The 21078-nt window shown below is 32.1% G+C and overlaps 2 protein-coding genes across 3 annotated transcripts in view; one reads left to right on the top strand and one right to left on the bottom strand.

Annotated features, from left to right (window-relative positions):
* Positions 1 to 14112, top strand: part of LOC134690734 (transketolase-like protein 2) — a 35208-nt gene extending 21096 nt beyond the window's left edge. Inside the window, exons 7-12 of one of the 2 annotated variants that reach the window (XM_063550790.1) lie at positions 7665 to 7861; positions 8444 to 8557; positions 8981 to 9188; positions 10947 to 11161; positions 11955 to 12171; positions 12920 to 14112. In XM_063550790.1, the coding sequence (XP_063406860.1) occupies positions 7665 to 7861; positions 8444 to 8557; positions 8981 to 9188; positions 10947 to 11161; positions 11955 to 12171; positions 12920 to 13092 (1124 nt within the window). In that variant the 3' untranslated portion in view covers positions 13093 to 14112. Of the gene's footprint in view, positions 1 to 50; positions 1245 to 7664; positions 7862 to 8443; positions 8558 to 8980; positions 9189 to 10946; positions 11162 to 11954; positions 12172 to 12919 lie in introns of those variants that run through there. The other variant, XM_063550782.1, reaches the window with a different exon arrangement.
* A 5397-nt stretch (positions 14113 to 19509) lies between these two features.
* Positions 19510 to 21078, bottom strand: part of LOC134690729 (fibrocystin-L-like) — a 40928-nt gene continuing 39359 nt past the window's right edge. Inside the window, exon 56 of the mRNA XM_063550767.1 lies at positions 19510 to 20654. Coding sequence (XP_063406837.1) covers positions 20512 to 20654 — 143 coding nt within the window. The 3' untranslated portion in view covers positions 19510 to 20511. The remainder of the gene's footprint in view (positions 20655 to 21078) is intronic.

Raw genomic sequence — 21078 nt, 5'->3', positions numbered from 1 at the left:
AAAAATTAAGGATGCCTCTCTTATAAATATTATTGTTGTTTACTTTATAGGTGGTCTTGGTGAAGCAGTATGCTCAGCAGTTAGTGAATGTCGTGACATCACTGTCAAAAAATTAGCTGTACAGGATATTCCCCGTAGTGGCAAGTCAGCAGAATTAATTGAGCGTTTTGGAATCAGTGCTAACTGTATCGTTAAAGCTGTCAATCAGATTTTGTCTGCATAGATCTTGGAATGTTTAACCTGTTTTTAGTGACCTTACATTTCTAGTTGTGTCATCACATTTTTCAAGACATTTATGTTTTTGATGAATTCTAATAGAGATTTAGATAATTATTATTTGTTAAAAAAATATACAGTGAGTAAAATTTGATATTTCTGTTTTTGAATAATTTATATTTTGATATGTAAAAATTCCATTCTTTACTATTAAAGATGGTCTTTGTTTTGTAGAAGGTGAATTTTTGAATTATTATCATGAAAAAGGTATTTAGTATTGTAGTAAATGAGTTAAACATAATCAGGAGAATATAGAGTTGTAGTAATATTGTAACAATAAAAAGATAAGCATTCTCTAATCAAAATTGTAAAATTAATAGCTATGAAACTGCATATTTTTACTAGCTTCTTTAAAAAGACAATATTAACCCTCTGTTGATGTAAGTATTATTATTCATGTCGTATTGATACAACCTTAGCCATTATTTCATTTAGAATATATCTATGTGACTTATAATAATTCTGATATATAAAGTGCTATACTAAGTATAGTGATCTGCGAACTGTATATGGTAGCTATCATTTTTTTTCACAATTGTTGTAAACAAAACAAAACATATTTTATCTTAAGTTTCACACAACTAAATAAAAGACCGGTTTTTAATAGTTGAAAATTATTAAGGCTGTTTGATATTTAGACATTATCAAACACCATATCAGATGTTAATTGAAATTATTTCTTAAAGCTTTAGAAAGAACTAGCTTTTTCTATATATTTCTTTTTCATGATGTCTGTTGCAAATATGATTTGTAAATAACAGATTAAAAACCAATAGGTTTTAAAAATATCTGTAAAAAAAAATTAGTATGTACTGAAAAATGACAGCAACCAATATAGTTTGCACATAACATACTTCTAACAATTATAAGTGCTAAACAGCTTAATGTTAACAATATGTTAGTTGTTTATATAACCCTGTTAATGTTAATCTGTGGTTACATTTGATATAATAAAATATTGTTCTCAATTGTTTAGATGTTTTTACTTTCATCAGTGGCTCTCACTATAGGCTTTATTATTGTTTGTCCCGTACCGACATAGTCAAGAGGACTTGAGGTTTGCAAGCCCGTCAGTCTGTCTGTCCATCAGTCATTCCATCAAATCAGTTTTCCACACTATTTTTCGTCATGCTTGATGATATTGATATGATAATTGGTATATAGCTTTATCATGACAAGATACAGTTCAAGTTTGAATTTTGTTCTGTTCTTATGATTTTGTGCAGAGTTATGGTCCTTGGACTTAAAAAATTCACACTAATAACCAGTTTTCAACTTTTTAGCTCACCAGTGAGCTTTTCCCATCACTTGGCATCCGTCATCCGTTGTCTGTCGTCCGGCGTTAACTTTTACAAAAATCTTCTCCTCTGAAACTACTGGGCCAAATTAATCCAAACTTGGCCACAATCATCATTGATGTATCTAGTTTAAAGTTTGTGTTTTTTAACCCAGTCAACCATCCAAGATGGCCGCCATGGCTAAAAAAAGAACATATGGATAAATTGCAGTTTTTGGCTTATAACTCAAAAACCAAAGCATTAAGAGCAAATCTGACGGGGTAAATTTGTTTATCAGGTCAAGATCTATCTGCCCTGAAATTTTCAGATGAATCAGACAACCCATTGTTGGGTTGCTGCCCCTAAATTGGTAATTTTTAGGAAATTTTGCTGTTTTTGGTTATTATCTTGAATATTATTATAGATGGAGATAACTTGTAAACAGTAATAATGTTCAGCAAAGTAAGATTTACAAATAAGTCAACATGACCAAAATGGTCAGTTGACCCCTTTAGGAGTTATTGCCCTTTATAGTCATTTTTTTAACCATTTTTCGTAAATATCCATGATCTTTTACAAAAATCATCTTCTCTGAAACTACCGGGCCAAATTTATCCAAACTTGGCCACAATCATCATTGATGTATCTAGTTTAAAGTTTGTGTTTTTTTACCCAGTCAACCATCCAAGATGGCCGCCATGGCTAAAAATAGAACATAGGGGTAAAATGCTTTTTTTTGCTTATAACTCAAAAACCAAAGCATTTAGAGCAAATCTGACATGGGGTAAAAATGTTTGTCAGGTCAAGATCTATCTGCCCTGAAATTTTCAGATGAATCGGGCAACCCATTGTTGGGTTGCTGCCACTAAATTGGTAATTTTAAAGGAGCACTAGCTACGATACATATAAAAAAATAAAGTATGATTTTTTTTAGATTAATCATTAATTAATTTGGAATAATGAAATAATAATTTGCTTTTAGAAATCAATTTGCTTTAATTTTGTTGAAATAAGCGATTATACATAATTTTTGACTGATTCACTTGCTAGTGAATACGTCATCATCATTCTAACCGGTATTCATGTGAACTTCAATTTAACCCCCTAGCTAGAGACTGACAACGCATGCATTGTACGTGAAATGGTTATTTAAAGAAGAAAAATGTCAACAATGAAAGTGAAACTACGGTAAATCATTTGATTACTAATTTGATCCACATAAATCATTCTTATAAGGTTAAAAAACAATGAGAAACTTATATTTTTAGCTCACCTGGCCCGAAGGGCCAAGTGAGCTTTTCTCATCACTTGGCGTCTGGCCTCCGGCGTCGTCCGGCGTTGTCGTCCGTTGTCGTTAACTTTTACAAAAATCTTCTCCTCTGAAACTGCTGGGCCAAATTAATCCAAACTTGGCCATAATCATCATTAAGGGTATCTAGTTTAAAAATTGTGTGGTGTTACCCCGCCAACCAACCAAGATGGCCGCCAAGGCTAAAAATAGAACATAGGGGTAAAATGCAGTTTTTGGCTTATAACTCAAAAACCAAAGCATTTAGAGCAAATCTGATATATGTAAAAATGTTCATCAGGTCAAGATCTATCTGCCCTGAAATTTTCAGATGAATCAGACAACCTGTTGTTGGGTTGCTGCCCCTGAATTGGTAATTTTAGGGAAATTTTGCTGTTTTTGGTTATTATCTTGAATATTATTATAGATCGAGATAAACTGTTAACAACAATAATGTTCAGCAAAGTAAGATCTACAAATAAGTCAACATAATCAAAGTGGTCAGTTGACCCCTTTAGGAGTTATTGCCCTTTATAGTCAATTTTTAACCATTTTTCGTAAATCTTAGTAATCTTTTACAAAAATCTTCTTCTCTGAAACTACCAGGCCAAATTTAAACAAACTTGGCCGCAATCATCATTGGGGTATATAGTTTAAAAAATGTGTGGCCTGACCCGGCCAACCAACCAAGATGGCCGCCACGGCTAAAAATAGAACATAGGGGTAAAATGCAGTTTTTGGCTTATAACTCAAAAACCAAAGCATTTAGAGCAAATCTAACAGGGAGTAAAATTGTTTATCAGGTCAAGATCTATCTGCCATGAAATTTTCAGATGGATCGGACAAACCGCTGTTTGTTTGATGCCCCTGAATTAGTCATTTTTAGGAAATTTTGCCGTTTTTAGTTATTATCTTGAATATTATTATAGATAGAGATAAACTGTAAAGAGCAACAATGTACAGCAAAGTAAGACTTAAAAATAAGTCAACATGACCTAAATGGTCAATTGACCCCATAAGGAGTTATTGCCCTTTAAAGTCAATTTTTAACAATTTTCATAAAATTTGTAAATTTTAATTAACATTTTCGACTGAAACTCTTAGGCCAAGTTCAATATAGATAGAATGTTTGTAAGCAGCAAGAATGTTCAGTAAAGTAAGATGTACAAACACATCACCATCACCAAAACACAATTTTGTCATGAATTCAAATGCGTCCTTTGTTTAATATTCACATAGACCAAGGTGAGCGACACAGGCTCTTTGGAGCCTCTAGTTAATCTTTAAATTCAAATCAAACAGACCTATAAAAATCCAATTGCACTTGCTGGTTTAACCTATTCATATCTTTATTTGTGTTTACATCGCTTATATGGTCATCTGAGGTCAAATCGATAGTTAATTAGATGGCATCTGGATTTAAATACATACGAAACGAACCTACATATCATCTACCCCATGCTCTGTAAACTGTTTATTTTAAACGTTTGATAGATTGGATAAATGTTTTACATTGTTATTAATCAAATAAAATATGAGAATTTGAGTCAAATTGGTGACCATGAATTTGACAGCTAGTGCCCCTTTAAGGAAATTTTACTGTTTTTGGTTATTATCTTGAATATTATTATAGATGGAGATAAACTGTAAGTAGCAATAATGTTCAGAAAAGTAAGATTTACAAATAAGTCAACATGACCAAAATGGTCAGTTGACCCCTTTAGGAGTTATTGCCCTTTATAGTAATTTTTTTAACCATTTTTAGTAAATATCCATGATCTTTTACAAAAATCTTCTCCTCTGAAACTATCGGGCCAAATTTATCCAAACTTGGCCACAATCATCATTGATGTATCTAGTTTAAAGTTTGTGTTTTTTTACCCAGTCAACCATCCAAGATGGCTGCCATGGCTAAAAATAGAACATAGGGGTAAAATGCAGTTTTTGGCTTATACCTCAAAAACCAAAGCATTTAGAGCAAATCTGACAGGTGGTAAAACTGTTTATCAGATCAAGATCTATCTGCCCTGTAATTTTCAGATGAATCTGACAACCCATTGTTGGGTTGCTGCCCCTGAATTGGTAATTTTAAGGAAATTTTGCTGTTTTTGGTTATTATCTTGAATATTATTATAGATACAGATAAACTGTAAACAGCAATTATGTTCAGCAAAGTAAGATTTACAAATAAGTCAACATGACCGAAATGGTCAATTGACCCCCTAAGGAGTTATTGTCCTTTATAGTCAATTTTTAACAATTTTCATAAAATTTGTAAATTTTTATTAACATTTTCCACTGAAACTACTTGGCCAAGTTCATTATAGATAGAGATAAATGTAAGCAGCAAGACTGTTTAGTAAAGTAAGATTAACAAACACTTCACCATCACCAAAACACAATTTTGTCATGAATCCATCTGCTTCCTTTGTTTGATATTCACATAGACCAAGGTGAGCGACACAGGCTCTTTGGAGCCTCTAGTTTATTGTTGTTTTCGAATAAGCTGTACATAAACTAAATAATTGTAAAATTTAAGCGATTTCTGTAATTTAGTTCTTTTTTTATTTCGATATTAGTGCTTTTTTTCCTATCAGTTCAACAGAAAAAAAGGACATTAACAAAAATGTATGCTTCTTTTGAAGGCAGATTGTGGGCGTAAATGAACGGTACCCATTTTTTAATTTCATTTTTAGCTCACCTGGCCAGAAGGGCCAAGTGAGCTTTTCTCATCACTTGGCGTCCGTCGTCTGTCGTCGTCCGTCGTCGTCGTCCGTCGTCGTCGTCCTGCGTTAACTTTTACAAAAATCTTCTCCTCTGAAACTACTGGGCCAAATTTAACCAAACTTGGCCACAATCATCATTGAGGTATCTAGTTTGAAAATTGTGTCCAGTGACCCTGCCAACCAACCAAGATGGCCGCCATGGATAAAAATAGAACATAGGGGTAAAATGCAGTTTTTGGCTTATAATTCAAAAACCAAAGCATTTAGAGCAAATCTGACAAAGAGTGAAATTGTTTATAAGGTTAAGATCTATCTGCTCTAAAATTTTCAGATGAATCTGACATTCCGTTGTTAGGTTGCTGCCCCTGAATCGGTAATTTTAAGGAAATTTTGCTGTTTTTGGTTATTTTCTTGAATATTATTATAGATAGAGAAAAACTGCAAACAGCAATAATGTTCAGCAAAGTAAGATCTACAAATAAGTCAACATGACCAAAATGGTCAGTTGACCACTGTAGGAGTTATTGCCCTTTATAGTCAATTTTTAACCATTTTTCGTAAATCTTAGTTATCTTTTAGAAAAATCTTCTCCTCTGAAACTACTGGGCCAAATTAATTGAAACTTGGCCACAATCATCTTTAAAGTATCTAGTATAAAAATTGTGTCCGGTAACTCAGCCAACCAACCAAATTGGCGGCCATGGCTAAAAATAGAACATGGGGAAAAATGCAGTTTTTGGCTTATAACCCAAAAAACAAAGCATTAAGAGCAAATCTGACAGAGGTAAAATTGTTGATCAGGTCAAGATCTATCTGCCCTAGAATTTTCAGATGAATTGGATCATCGGTTGTTAGGTTGCTGCCCCTAAATTGGTAATTTTGAGGAAATTTTGCTGTTTTTTTGTTATTATCTTGAATATTATTATAGATAGAGATAAACTGTAAACAGCAATAATGTACAGTAAAGTAAGAACTAAAAATAAGTCAACATGACCAAAATAGTCAAATGACCCCCTGAGGAGTTATTGCCCTTCATAGTCATTTTTTAACAATTTTCACAAAATTTGTAGATTTTTACTAACATTTTCCACAGAAACTACTGTTATAGATAGAGATAATTGTAAGCAGCAAAAATGTTTATTAAAGTAAGATCTTCAAAAACATCACCATCACCAAAACACAATTTTGTCATGAATTCATTTGTGTACAATGTTTAATATTAACATAGACCAAGGTGAGCGACACAGGCTCTTTAGAGCCTCTAGTTCTATTAAGTATAAGATAAAGTTCATTTATAGAAAAATATAGCGAAATCCTATATTAAATAAAAAAAATGATTTAGACCCGCGAGCCCCCATATGGAAGATAAATTACAACAATAATTTTATCTCAATAGCTACAATCAGTGCTGATTTGTACTGATTATCAGGATACTGTTCAATATCAACTATATGCAGTTTTTTGTTGAGTGAGCTTGGAGAGCTAGTACAAAAGGTTATCCACCTACAATAGCAGTAGAGGCATTATGTTTTCTGGTCTGCTTCCATTCGTTCCTTTGCCTATTTATCTATTTGTCTGTCTGTACTGCAGGCCAAGCGTTATTGGATCTTTTGACCAGAGCTTATAGTATTTCCCATTAAGGTGTACTACTATAAGATGGTGTGTATTTCTGGTGACCCTAACAGTTGACCTCAAGGTCAAAATATTAGTTTCCGGGAGGATATTTTTTTTCCCGTAACATGATTTTTTTTCCCTTTGACATTTGCATTTCCCATTCTGCACATGGATATAGCATGTAAAGATATATAATGTTGCATACAATTGTAGATGACTTATGTCCTTGACTCGTCCTCCAGCATATCATTAATTGTTTAATATCTTGAAAGCTTATAATATCTCCACCTTTTAATCATGTATATTCTTAGTTATCATATAAATGACCTCCATAGAATACCATCAATTTTTGCAGGAGGTTATGCCCTCATAAGGGTTTTAGCCCTTAATTATATCTTAATTATCTAATTGAAAAAAAAAGTCAAGCTTAGCTAAAAATGATATGTGTTAAACATATTACACTAATTAAATTTAATTTTTCAGGCATTGAAGATCAAATGAATTGGCATGGAAAGGCTTTAGGTAAAGAATCAGCTAATGCCCTAAAGGCTATTAAAGATAACATGTCCAACCAAGGACCTCATGGACTAAAACCTGCTGCTATTGTAGATGATGCACCAGCAGTCAGTATTAAAAATGTGGCTTTATCTGAACCTCCAAATTACAAGAAAGGGCAAACAGTAAGTTACCTTGTTGTATTTTTAATGTTCAAGGGGATATCCATTGTATTTCTATTATTTTATGTCTCATCATTACAAATATTATGATCCCCAACAGTTGTCATTGGTTAAGTCTAGAATTTATAAAGTCTTTTGTGTATTGTGCAACACATATTTCATTCTTTTGTTAAATTAGTCAATTGGCAAAACATAGAATTTTTCATTTCTACACAAGGGGTAAATAGTTTATAAACATTTTCTTTTGATCAGATTGTTTTTTTTAGAATTTCCCTATTTAAATCAAGAACCTTTACATTTTGACACCTTACACAATGTGAATTTCTCCACCCCAAATGTCAGAAAATAAAAAAGAAGGAAATTAAATAGAGTTGCTTTTTTAACACATATACCATTTGCTTAGCATTTTGAGGTTACTAACATTGGGTAAAATATTTTCAGCTCAAGAATTTGCATGATACAGTTTGAATATCAGCGAAAACTTGTTCAAGAATACAATAAAGTTTTTGTTTATATGATTAACCTTTTCTTTTTATATCCAATGAAAAAAGAGTAATTCTGAGAATTTGATCTGGTTTATTTTAGGTAGCCACCAGAGCAGCCTATGGCACAGCTTTAGTCAAAATAGGAAAGAATAATAACCGTGTAGTGGCTATGGATGGTGATGTCAAGAACTCCACTTTCTCCATCAAATTCAAGGTCAATACAAACTCTAATCTCAACTAGATTCTATTCATTTATCTCCTGTCCCAAAAGTGCTTGACATTGATTTCTTAAGTATTTTGTAATCTTAGGTTACCCTCCTGTTTTAAGCTATAGGAATCATGTTTAGATCATCTGTATCATAAAAAGGTATCTTATATGTTTAAATCGGTAGTATCTTATATCTTTAAATTGGAAGTATCTTATATCTTTAAATTGGGAGTATTTTATATTTTGAAGTCCTGGCTATATTATATGTTTAAATCTTGGCATTAAGTATCTTTATTTTGAAACCTTTAGTACTTTATGTTCAAATGAAACCGCCCTTATTTGATAGGAATAAATTAATACATGGTGGGTGGTTATTATTTTGTGTTGGAGAAAACACTGTATACTTTATTTGATTCTTTTCTTTTACAGGAAGCCTTCCCAGATCGATTTATTGAATGTTTTATCGCTGAACAAAATCTAATAGGAACTGGCATAGGAGTTGCCTGCCGTGACAGAGTTGTTGTTTTTGTCAGCACATTTGCCTGTTTCTTGAGTAGAGTGTTTGATCAAATCAGAATGGGAGCTATATCTCAAACCAATGTCAATTTTGTAGGATCACATGCAGGTGTCTCTATTGGTAAGCTTAATTAAAAATGATGATAGAAAAACACACCTTGATGCTTTTCTGAAACAAATTTGTGGAACTTTAAGAAGCTTATAGAGAAAATGTATTATTAAAAAACTTAATCACTTTGTATAAGAGTTTGTTCAGTTTGTGTTTAAGAACACTGATATCTGTCATCTTTACAAATCAAATCAAATAATTTTATTGGTGTAAATTCCTAAACAGAAATGATACACACTGACATTTACAAAATACAAATACAAAAATAAATAAACAAACAAACAAAAAACATATTTTTTCAATGATAAGATACATATTTTACATTTTCATTGCGTGGAGGTGTTATTCATACTATATAATAATTCAAGCTATTACAATAAGCTTTAATACTATTAAAGCTCTTTTCAACATTATAAAATTGAGAATTGAAATGGGGAATGTGTCAAAGAGACAACAACCCGACCAAATAAAAAACAACAGCAGAAGGTCACCAACAGGTCTTCAATGTAGCGAGAAATTCCCGCACCTGGAGGCGTCCTTCAGCTGGCCCCTAAACAAATATATACTAGTTCAGTGATAATGAACGCCATACTAATTTCCAAATTGTACACAAGAAACTAAAATTAAAATAATACAAGACTAACAAAGGCCAGAGGCTCCTGACTTGGGACAGGCGCAAAAATGCGGCGGGGTTAAACATGTTTGTGAGATCTCAACCCTCCCCCTATACCTCTAACCAATGTAGAAAAGTAAACGCATAACAATACGCACATTAAAATTCAGTTCAAGAGAAGTCCGAGTCTGATGTCAGAAGATGTAACCAAAGAAAATAAACAAAATGACAATAATACATAAATAACAACAGACTAGCAGTTAACTGACATGCCAGCTCCAGACTTCAATTAAACTGACTGAAAGATTATGATTTCATCATATGAACATCAGGCACAATCCTTCCCGTTAGGGGTTTAGTATCATACCATCATAACATATATGAGAAGAACATAACCCGTGTCATGCCAACAACTGTTTTTAGAATAAATGTGTTTAGTTCCGACGCAAAGACCTTATCAGTGACTCAATATTAACGCCAAAATATGCAATCTTTAATGACTTGACAACAGTATCGTAATTATATCCCTTCTTAATAAGTCTATTCAAAGGTTTTGTAAGTTTCTGAGGTGAATACTGACACCTTTATGCTTTATACAGAATATTTCCATAAAAAATTATGTTTGCTTTAAATGAATGTTCAAATAATAAATATTGCTTATTCCAGCTACACATACAGTACTAATGTATCATTACTTTTCAATATCTTGTTTAGACATATTAACAAAAGATGGAACTATATCACTTAAATTACAAAAGAGTACATTTCTATTAAGTTCTAATGCTTTTCATTCAATGAGGCAATGGAACTCGTCTTCAATTCCATCATTGCCAATTGGAAAAATTCTCTGTTCTAAATGTGTTCTAGTATATCTACCAACTTCTATTAGTAATTTACTATTACTAATTCTGATTTTTACCATTTTAGAAATAACACTTTTGTTAAGGTCCAGAAGAAGATATTTTTCTAATTCAAAATTATTTTTAACTTTGCGATAAGACAGATTCTTGCGGTTAGTACTGTTTAGGACATTTTCAGATTCTTACCACATTTTGTCAAAATAGAGTTAGAAGTGTTGTTAACACTTTTGATATTTTGTATAAAGTATATAAGCTTTAAACTATATCTACATGTATTTGTAATTTGACTGTTTCCAGGTGAAGATGGTCCATCTCAGATGGCATTAGAAGACATTTCCATGTTTAGAAGTATCCCAGGCTCTACAGTATTCTATCCCAGTGATGCTGTGTCCTGTGAGAGGGCTGTAGAACTGGCTGCCAACACAAAAGGTGTTACATTTATCAGAACTAGTAGACCAAACTCTGCAGTTTTGTATGATAATGAAGAACCATTTGCTGTGGGCAAAGGAAAGGTGAGTAGTTTACTTATAACTACTTTGATAGACTCATGGTGGTGTTATCACTTTGTGTGATAGACGTAGTGTTTTTTGCCCAAATGGGTCAGACTTGTTCATTTAGGCCTATAAACTCCCATAGTACTACGATTCAATGTTGTTTTGGTAAACACGTATAACTATTAAAAATGACTATGTCTACTCATTTATTAGGTTATATGATTTACATGTGGGTTTTCAAAAATGTTTTTTTGTCTGAAAAATTCAACTTAATATAGAAATAAGCTCGAAAAAGACGTGTCATAGATTATACTGTCGATTCTTTATTAATGTTGGATACTGATTTTCGTGGAATATGTGGTTACCAGTGAAATTCAATGCTCAAGGACTAACAAATTTTTCATAGGCAGAGTTTTGTCAAACCAAGAAATCAAATATCCATGAAAATAGAAGTTGTCTTTAATCCACAATAACTGATACCAATGATAATAAATGAATCCACAGTATGTACAAAATCAACTATATCTTGAAAAAATATGTCAACCTTTTATTTCGTGAAAACTGTAGATAAATATTAAAGGAGCAAACAATTATATTGTCTACCTCATGTTACCTAGTTAAAGCTTACAGCAAATGTGAATTGTCTGGGACTTGCAAATTATTTTTTGTAATTGTGAGGTTAAATGGTTGTCCACTTAAATTTGAGCAAGGTAAAAAGAAAAACTGAATTCTTATAATTAATGATTCAGTTGTATGAAATATCATTTTCTGTCTAAATTATATTTATCAAACTGAAACTTTTTGTTACCAGGTAGTGCGAGAGAGTGCCAATGATGCAGTAACTGTGATTGGTTGTTGTGTTACATTGGAAGAGGCCCTGAAAGCTGCAGATAAGCTGGCTATTGATGGTATTAACATCAGAGTAGTTGATCCATTTACAGTGAAACCAATAGATGCTGAACTTATTATCAAATGTGCCAGAGCAACAGGTGGAAAGATCATCACTGTGGAGGATCATTATCCATTTGGTAAGATACAACATTGTAATAGTAATAATTGGTGTACAATCTCCATCACTGTTGAGGATCATTATCCATTTGGTAAGATATGACATTGTAATAGTAATAATTGGTGTACTATCTATGTCACTGTGGAGGATCATTATCCATTTGGTAAGATACAACATTGTAATAGTAATAATTGGTGTACTCTGTGGAGGATCATTATCCATTTGGTAAGATACAACATTGTAATAGTAATAATTGGTGTACTATCTATGTACTGTGTACCAAGGATTTATTTCAGTTCTTTTGGTACACATTTCTTTGATTTTGTGGGTATATGTGAATCACTTATTCTAATGCTCTACAAAATACTAATGAATTATAGAAAAATTGACAATGGAAATTGGGATATGTTAAAGAGACTACCGGGGTGCATTCCGACCAAAGAACATATACAATCTGAAGGCCAACAATGTGTCTTTAAAGCTGCAAAAAAATCCTGCACCCAGAGGTGGTCCTCAGCTGGCCCCTAAATAAAAATGAATGAGTTCAGTGAAAATGGATGTCAAACTTAACTCCAAAACATATAAATGAATAAAATTAAAAAACATCCAAACTTTTTAAAGAAAAAAATAAAGTCAAAAGTATGTAATATGAAAATTGTCATCTTACCAAGACAAAGCATGTTTATTGCATTTGATCAGAAGATAGATCGTATGAATAAAAATTAAGGATGCCTCTCTTATAAATATTATTGTTGTTTACTTTATAGGTGGTCTTGGTGAAGCAGTATGCTCAGCAGTCAGTGAATGTCGTGACATCACTGTCAAAAAATTAGCTGTACAGGATATTCCCCGTAGTGGCAAGTCAGCAGAATTAATTGAGCGTTTTGGAATCAGTGCTAACTGTATCGTTAAAGCTGTCAATCAGATTTTGTCTGCATAGATCTTGGAATGTTTAACCTGTTTTTAGTGACCTTACATTTCTAGTTGTGTCATCACATTTTTCAAGACATTTATGTTTTTGATGAATTCTAATAGAGATTTAGATAATTATTATTTGTTAAAAAAATATACAGTGAGTAAAATTTGATATTTCTGTTTTTGAATAATTTATATTTTGATATGTAAAAATTCCATTCTTTACTATTAAAGATGGTCTTTGTTTTGTAGAAGGTGAATGTTTGAATTATTATCATGAAAAAGGTATTTAGTATTGTAGTAAATGAGTTAAACATAATCAGGAGAATATAGAGTTGTAGTAATATTGTAACAATAAAAAGATAAGCATTCTCTAATCAAAATTGTAAAATTAATAGCTATGAAACTGCATATTTTTACTAGCTTCTTTAAAAAGACAATATTAACCCTCTGTTGATGTAAGTATTATTATTCATGTCGTATTGATACAACCTTAGCCATTATTTCATTTAGAATATATCTATGTGACTTATAATAATTCTGATATATAAAGTGCTATACTAAGTATAGTGATCTGCGAACTGTATATGGTAGCTATCATTTTTTTTCACAATTGTTGTAAACAAAACAAAACATATTTTATCTTAAGTTTCACACAACTAAATAAAAGACCGGTTTTTAATAGTTGAAAATTATTAAGGCTGTTTGATATTTAGACATTATCAAACACCATATCAGATGTTAATTGAAATTATTTCTTAAAGCTTTAGAAAGAACTAGCTTTTTCTATATATTTCTTTTTCATGATGTCTGTTGCAAATATGATTTGTAAATAACAGATTAAAAACCAATAGGTTTTAAAAATATCTGTAAAAAAAAATTAGTATGTACTGAAAAATGACAGCAACCAATATAGTTTGCACATAACATACTTCTAACAATTATAAGTGCTAAACAGCTTAATGTTAACAATATGTTAGTTGTTTATATAACCCTGTTAATGTTAATCTGTGGTTACATTTGATATATTAAATATTGTTCTCAATTGTTTAGATGTTTTTACTTTCATCAGTGGCTCTCACTATAGGCTTTATTATTGTTTGTCCCGTACCGACATAGTCAAGAGGACTTGAGGTTTGCAAGCCCGTCAGTCTGTCTGTCCATCAGTCATTCCATCAAATCAGTTTTCCACACTATTTTTCGTCATGCTTGATGATATTGATATGATAATTGGTATATAGCTTTATCATGACAAGATACAGTTCAAGTTTGAATTTTGTTCTGTTCTTATGATTTTGTGCAGAGTTATGGTCCTTGGACTTAAAAAATTCACACTAATAACCAGTTTTCAACTTTTTAGCTCACCAGTGAGCTTTTCCCATCACTTGGCATCCGTCATCCGTTGTCTGTCGTCCGGCGTTAACTTTTACAAAAATCTTCTCCTCTGAAACTACTGGGCCAAATTAATCCAAACTTGGCCACAATCATCATTGATGTATCTAGTTTAAAGTTTGTGTTTTTTTACCCAGTCAACCATCCAAGATGGCCGCCATGGCTAAAAAAAGAACATATGGATAAATTGCAGTTTTTGGCTTATAACTCAAAAACCAAAGCATTAAGAGCAAATCTGACGGGGTAAATTTGTTTATCAGGTCAAGATCTATCTGCCCTGAAATTTTCAGATGAATCAGACAACCCATTGTTGGGTTGCTGCCCCTAAATTGGTAATTTTTAGGAAATTTTGCTGTTTTTGGTTATTATCTTGAATATTATTATAGATGGAGATAACTTGTAAACAGTAATAATGTTCAGCAAAGTAAGATTTACAAATAAGTCAACATGACCAAAATGGTCAGTTGACCCCTTTAGGAGTTATTGCCCTTTATAGTCATTTTTTTAACCATTTTTCGTAAATATCCATGATCTTTTACAAAAATCATCTTCTCTGAAACTACCGGGCCAAATTTATCCAAACTTGGCCACAATCATCATTGATGTATCTAGTTTAAAGTTTGTGTTTTTTTACCCAGTCAACCATCCAAGATGGCCGCCATGGCTAAAAATAGAACATAGGGGTAAAATGCAGTTTTTGGCTTATAACTCAAAAACCAAAGCATTTAGAGCAAATCTGACATGGGGTAAAAATGTTTGTCAGGTCAAGATCTATCTGCCCTGAAATTTTCAGATGAATCGGGCAACCCATTGTTGGGTTGCTGCCACTAAATTGGTAATTTTAAAGGAGCACTAGCTACGATACATATAAAAAAATAAAGTATGATATTTTTTAGATTAATCATTAATTAATTTGGAATAATGAAATAATAATTTGCTTTTAGAAATCAATTTGCTTTAATTTTGTTGAAATAAGCGATTATACATAATTTTTGACTGATTCACTTGCTAGTGAATACGTCATCATCATTCTAACCGGTATTCATGTGAACTTCAATTTAACCCCCTAGCTAGAGACTGACAACGCATGCATTGTACGTGAAATGGTTATTTAAAGAAGAAAAATGTCAACAATGAAAGTGAAACTACGGTAAATCATTTGATTACTAATTTGATCCACATAAATCATTCTTATAAGGTTAAAAAACAATGAGAAACTTATATTTTTAGCTCACCTGGCCCGAAGGGCCAAGTGAGCTTTTCTCATCACTTGGCGTCTGGCCTCCGGCGTCGTCCGGAGTCGTCCGGCGTTGTCGTCCGTTGTCGTTAACTTTTACAAAAATCTTCTCCTCTGAAACTGCTGGGCCAAATTAATCCAAACTTGGCCATAATCATCATTAAGGGTATCTAGTTTAAAAATTGTGTGGTGTTACCCCGCCAACCAACCAAGATGGCCGCCAAGGCTAAAAATAGAACATAGGGGTAAAATGCAGTTTTTGGCTTATAACTCAAAAACCAAAGCATTTAGAGCAAATCTGATATATGTAAAAATGTTCATCAGGTCAAGATCTATCTGCCCTGAAATTTTCAGATGAATCAGACAACCTGTTGTTGGGTTGCTGCCCCTGAATTGGTAATTTTAGGGAAATTTTGCTGTTTTTGGTTATTATCTTGAATATTATTATAGATAGAGATAAACTGTTAACAACAATAATGTTCAGCAAAGTAAGATCTACAAATAAGTCAACATAATCAAAGTGGTCAGTTGACCCCTTTAGGAGTTATTGCCCTTTATAGTCAATTTTTAACCATTTTTCGTAAATCTTAGTAATCTTTTACAAAAATCTTCTTCTCTGAAACTACCAGGCCAAATTTAAACAAACTTGGCCGCAATCATCATTGGGGTATATAGTTTAAAAAATGTGTGGCCTGACCCGGCCAACCAACCAAGATGGCCGCCACGGCTAAAAATAGAACATAGGGGTAAAATGCAGTTTTTGGCTTATAACTCAAAAACCAAAGCATTTAGAGCAAATCTAACAGGGAGTAAAATTGTTTATCAGGTCAAGATCTATCTGCCATGAAATTTTCAGATGGATCGGACAAACCGCTGTTTGTTTGATGCCCCTGAATTAGTCATTTTTAGGAAATTTTGCCGTTTTTAGTTATTATCTTGAATATTATTATAGATAGAGATAAACTGTAAAGAGCAACAATGTACAGCAAAGTAAGACTTAAAAATAAGTCAACATGACCTAAATGGTCAATTGACCCCATAAGGAGTTATTGCCCTTTAAAGTCAATTTTTAACAATTTTCATAAAATTTGTAAATTTTAATTAACATTTTCGACTGAAACTCTTAGGCCAAGTTCAATATAGATAGAATGTTTGTAAGCAGCAAGAATGTTCAGTAAAGTAAGATGTACAAACACATCACCATCACCAAAACACAATTTTGTCATGAATTCAAATGCGTCCTTTGTTTAATATTCACATAGACCAAGGTGAGCGACACAGGCTCTTTGGAGCCTCTAGTTAATCTTTAAATTCAAATCAAACAGACCTATAAAAATCCAATTGCACTTGCTGGTTTAACCTATTCATATCTTTATTTGTGTTTACATCGCTTATATGGTCATCTGAGGTCAAATCGATAGTTAATTAGATGGCATCTGGATTTAAATACATACGAAACGAACCTACATATCATCTACCCCATGCTCTGTAAACTGTTTATTTTAAACGTTTGATAGATTGGATAAATGTTTTACATTGTTATTAATCAAATATGAGAATTTGAGTCAAATTGGTGACCATGAATTTGACAGCTAGTGCCCCTTTAAGGAAATTTTACTGTTTTTGGTTATTATCTTGAATATTATTATAGATGGAGATAAACTGTAAGTAGCAATAATGTTCAGAAAAGTAAGATTTACAAATAAGTCAACATGACCAAAATGGTCAGTTGACCCCTTTAGGAGTTATTGCCCTTTATAGTCATTTTTTTAACCATTTTTAGTAAATATCCATGATCTTTTACAAAAATCTTCTCCTCTGAAACTATCGGGCCAAATTTATCCAAACTTGGCCACAATCATCATTGATGTATCTAGTTTAAATTTTGTGTTTTTTTACCCAGTCAACCATCCAAGATGGCTGCCATGGCTAAAAATAGAACATAGGGGTAAAATGCAGTTTTTGGCTTATAACTCAAAAACCAAAGCATTTAGAGCAAATCTGACTCGGAGTAAAATTGTTTATCAGGTCAAGATCTATCTGTCCTGAAATTTTCAGATGAATCAGGCAACCCATTGTTGGGTTGCTGCCCCTAAATTGGTAATTTTAAGGAAATTTTACTGTTTTAGGTTAACATCTTGAATATTATTATAGATGGAGATAAACTGTAAGTAGCAATAATGTTCAGAAAAGTAAGATTTTCAAATAAGTCAACATGACCAAAATGGTCAGTTGACCCCTTTAGGAGTTATTGCCCTTTATAGTCAATTTTTAATCATTTTTCGTAAATATCCATGATCTTTTACAAAAATCTTCTCCTCTGAAACTACCGGGCTAAATTAATCCAAACTTGGCCACAATCATCATTGATGTATCTAGTTTAAAAATTGTGTTTTTTGACCTGGCCAACCAACCAAGATGGACGTTACGGCTAAAAATAGAACATGGAGATTAAAAACAGTTTTTGGTTATTACTCAAAAACCAAAGCATTTAGAGCAAATCTGATAAGGAGTAAAATTGTTTATCTGGTCAAGATCTGTCTGCCTTGAAATTTTAAGATGAATGGGACAACTCGTTGTTAGGTAGCTGCCCCTAAATTGGTAATTTTAAGGAAATTTTGCTGTTTTGGGTTATTATCTTGAATATTATTATAAATAGAGATAAACTGTAAACAGCAATAATGTACAGCAATTTAAGACTCAAAAATAAGTCAAAAATGACCAAAATGGTCAATTGACCCCCTAAGAAGTTATTGTCCTTTATAATCAATTTTTAACAATTTTCATAAAATTTGTAAATTTTTACTAACATTTTCCACTGAAACTACATGGACAAGTTCATTATAGATAGAGATAATTGTAAGCAGCAAGAATGTTCAGTAAAGTAAGATGTAGAAACACATCACAATCACCTAAACACAATTTTGCCATGAACTGTCTGCTTCCTTTGTTTAATTCACATACACCAATGTGAGCGACACAGGCTCTTTAGAGACTCTAGTTTTTGTCATGCTTGAAGATATTGACTGGATATTTGTTGTTTAGTTTACACCAAGACAATTATATAATAGATCAACTGTATACTAAATATTTAGATAACCTAATTTTGTTTGATGTATTTCTATTGGTAACCATTTGATGAGTTAAGTCTTTTTTAACTGACTTTTATAGTTTGTTCTTATGCTGTATTGTTACACCATGGTCTCTGGAAAGGGTGAGGGTGGTGGGCCAGCTAACAATGTTAACCTGGCCACATTATATATGTGCCTGTCCTAAGTCAGGAGCCTGTAATTGAGTGGTTGTTGTATGTTGATCATATGCATCCTCTGTTTATTGGTTTGTACAGTACAGTACTTGAAATGTTCTTTTGCATCACTGTCAGAGGGTTAGGCGCCCACAAGCATGTTTAACCATGCCACATTCTGTATGTGCCTGTCCAAGTCAAGAGGCTGCAATTTAGTGGTCATTTATTGCTGTGTTATATATTTGTTTTTTTTTGTGTATTATTTTGTACATATTATATATAAGACCTTCTTATTTGAACTGTTTTGCATTTGTCATTTCGGGGCCTATTTTAGCAGCCTCTGCAGTATGGGGTTAACTCATTGTTGAAGGCTGCATGGTGACCTATAGTTATTAATTGCTGTGATATTTGGGCTCTTGTGAAAAGGTGTTTCATTGGCAATCATACCTGAAAGATTGATGTTTTGTTCATTGATATTGAGGTATCTGTACAGTCACACACTTTGACTATGAACTGAATTTTTATATATATTGTTCAATACTGTTTTAGAATGGATAAAAAAAAAAGAATAAAGAAAATGCTTTATTTATAAAAAAGATAACAGAAAATAAAGAAAGATCGATTGCAATAAAATGCCTATCACAGATAGGTTACAATAAAATATATATCATGGACAGACTAACAATGTCTCACACGGACAGACTAACAATGTCTCACACAGACAGACTAACAATGTCTCACATGGACAGACTAACAATGTCTCACATGGATAGACTAACAATGTATCACAGATATTTGCACGTCTACTTCTCAATATTTCTAGGAAATGAGAGGAGGGAATAAATTAATAAATGTAGGGATAACAAAATAAATATCAAAGATTTATATTATGAGATTCAAAACTAGAGTACTGGCCATAATCATTTGTTATCTTGTAATAAGTTGTTATTGCCTTTCTTTTTTTTCTGCAGCAACTAATAATTGTGAAATTTACAAGTGAAAATTATCATAGATATTGGCTTGTTTCAATTAGAACCTTGTAAATAGACAATAACTGATAATGCAAATTACGTATATAAACAGGTTTAGAGGCATATATGAAAGTGTATTGAGAAGTAGTTTTGTGCATTGTCAAGTATAAAAAATATAAAATCTGAAAAAAATATTACAAAATGAGGTAAAAAATATAAAACTTTTTATACATGTATTGCAATTTAATGAGTATGTGAATGTATTGGAAAGTTCAGAATATATTCCTGCTGTAGTAAAACTTGCTAAAGACATAAACTTCTTCCCTGGATTAATTATCATACAACTGGCAGAAAACATCTAATACCAATACTGATTTCAGAAAGGCTGTTATTTACAGTACATTTTGTAATAACAATACAGTACAAAATTGTCGTCAGAAAATAAATCTTATTAGAAAAATTTACAAGAACATTTGTTCGAAAAAAAGTTTCAAAATTATTGTACATGTATTTGAATTTACAGCACTATTATAAGAGATACATAAATATTCTAATTCTATTAAAAGTTTTGTTTTTCCGTTTCTTGTTGTATCTGTATTTCTAGTTTTTGGTTGGGTATGGGTATGATTCTTTGATTGAAGTGGCCACTGGAGCATTTGTAATACTCATGAAGGTACGCTCTCTAAATAGAATATCATCAATATCACTATTTCCATGGTACTTGGTGCCATATTCTTCTGTGTCTGAAAGATAATGAAATTAGAAATTAGACAAAGGTCAATTTAATAACATATAGTACAAGCTTTTCCCTTCATTGTTGGAATTACAATCCCCAAAATAAATATCCTACAAACAGAACTATAAACAAAGAAAAGTTTAATGCATAATGTACTAAAATCTATTTTTTTCCTTTTTTGAATAAAGACTATGAGGATACATATTTGATGGTTTTTTAAATGAATGAATTAAATGAAAAAGGATGAGTTGTTTTAAGGATATATGTACTTTAAGCAATGTGTATCAAACAAATAATTTGAAATTTTAACCAATAAAACACTTGTGAAATATTTTTTATCCTTATGTCAATATATTCAGCCAGTCCTCTTTGCAATGTAGATTCATCTGATTGAAAATTAAGATTTGTATGAATGGGAAGTAACCTTTCAC

This window comes from Mytilus trossulus, chromosome 1, assembly GCF_036588685.1.
Source record: "Mytilus trossulus isolate FHL-02 chromosome 1, PNRI_Mtr1.1.1.hap1, whole genome shotgun sequence".
In the NCBI taxonomy this organism is placed as follows: Eukaryota; Metazoa; Mollusca; class Bivalvia; order Mytilida; family Mytilidae; genus Mytilus; species Mytilus trossulus.
Note: the sequence above shows the minus strand (reverse complement) of the source record. Positions and strands in the feature narration are given on the sequence as shown.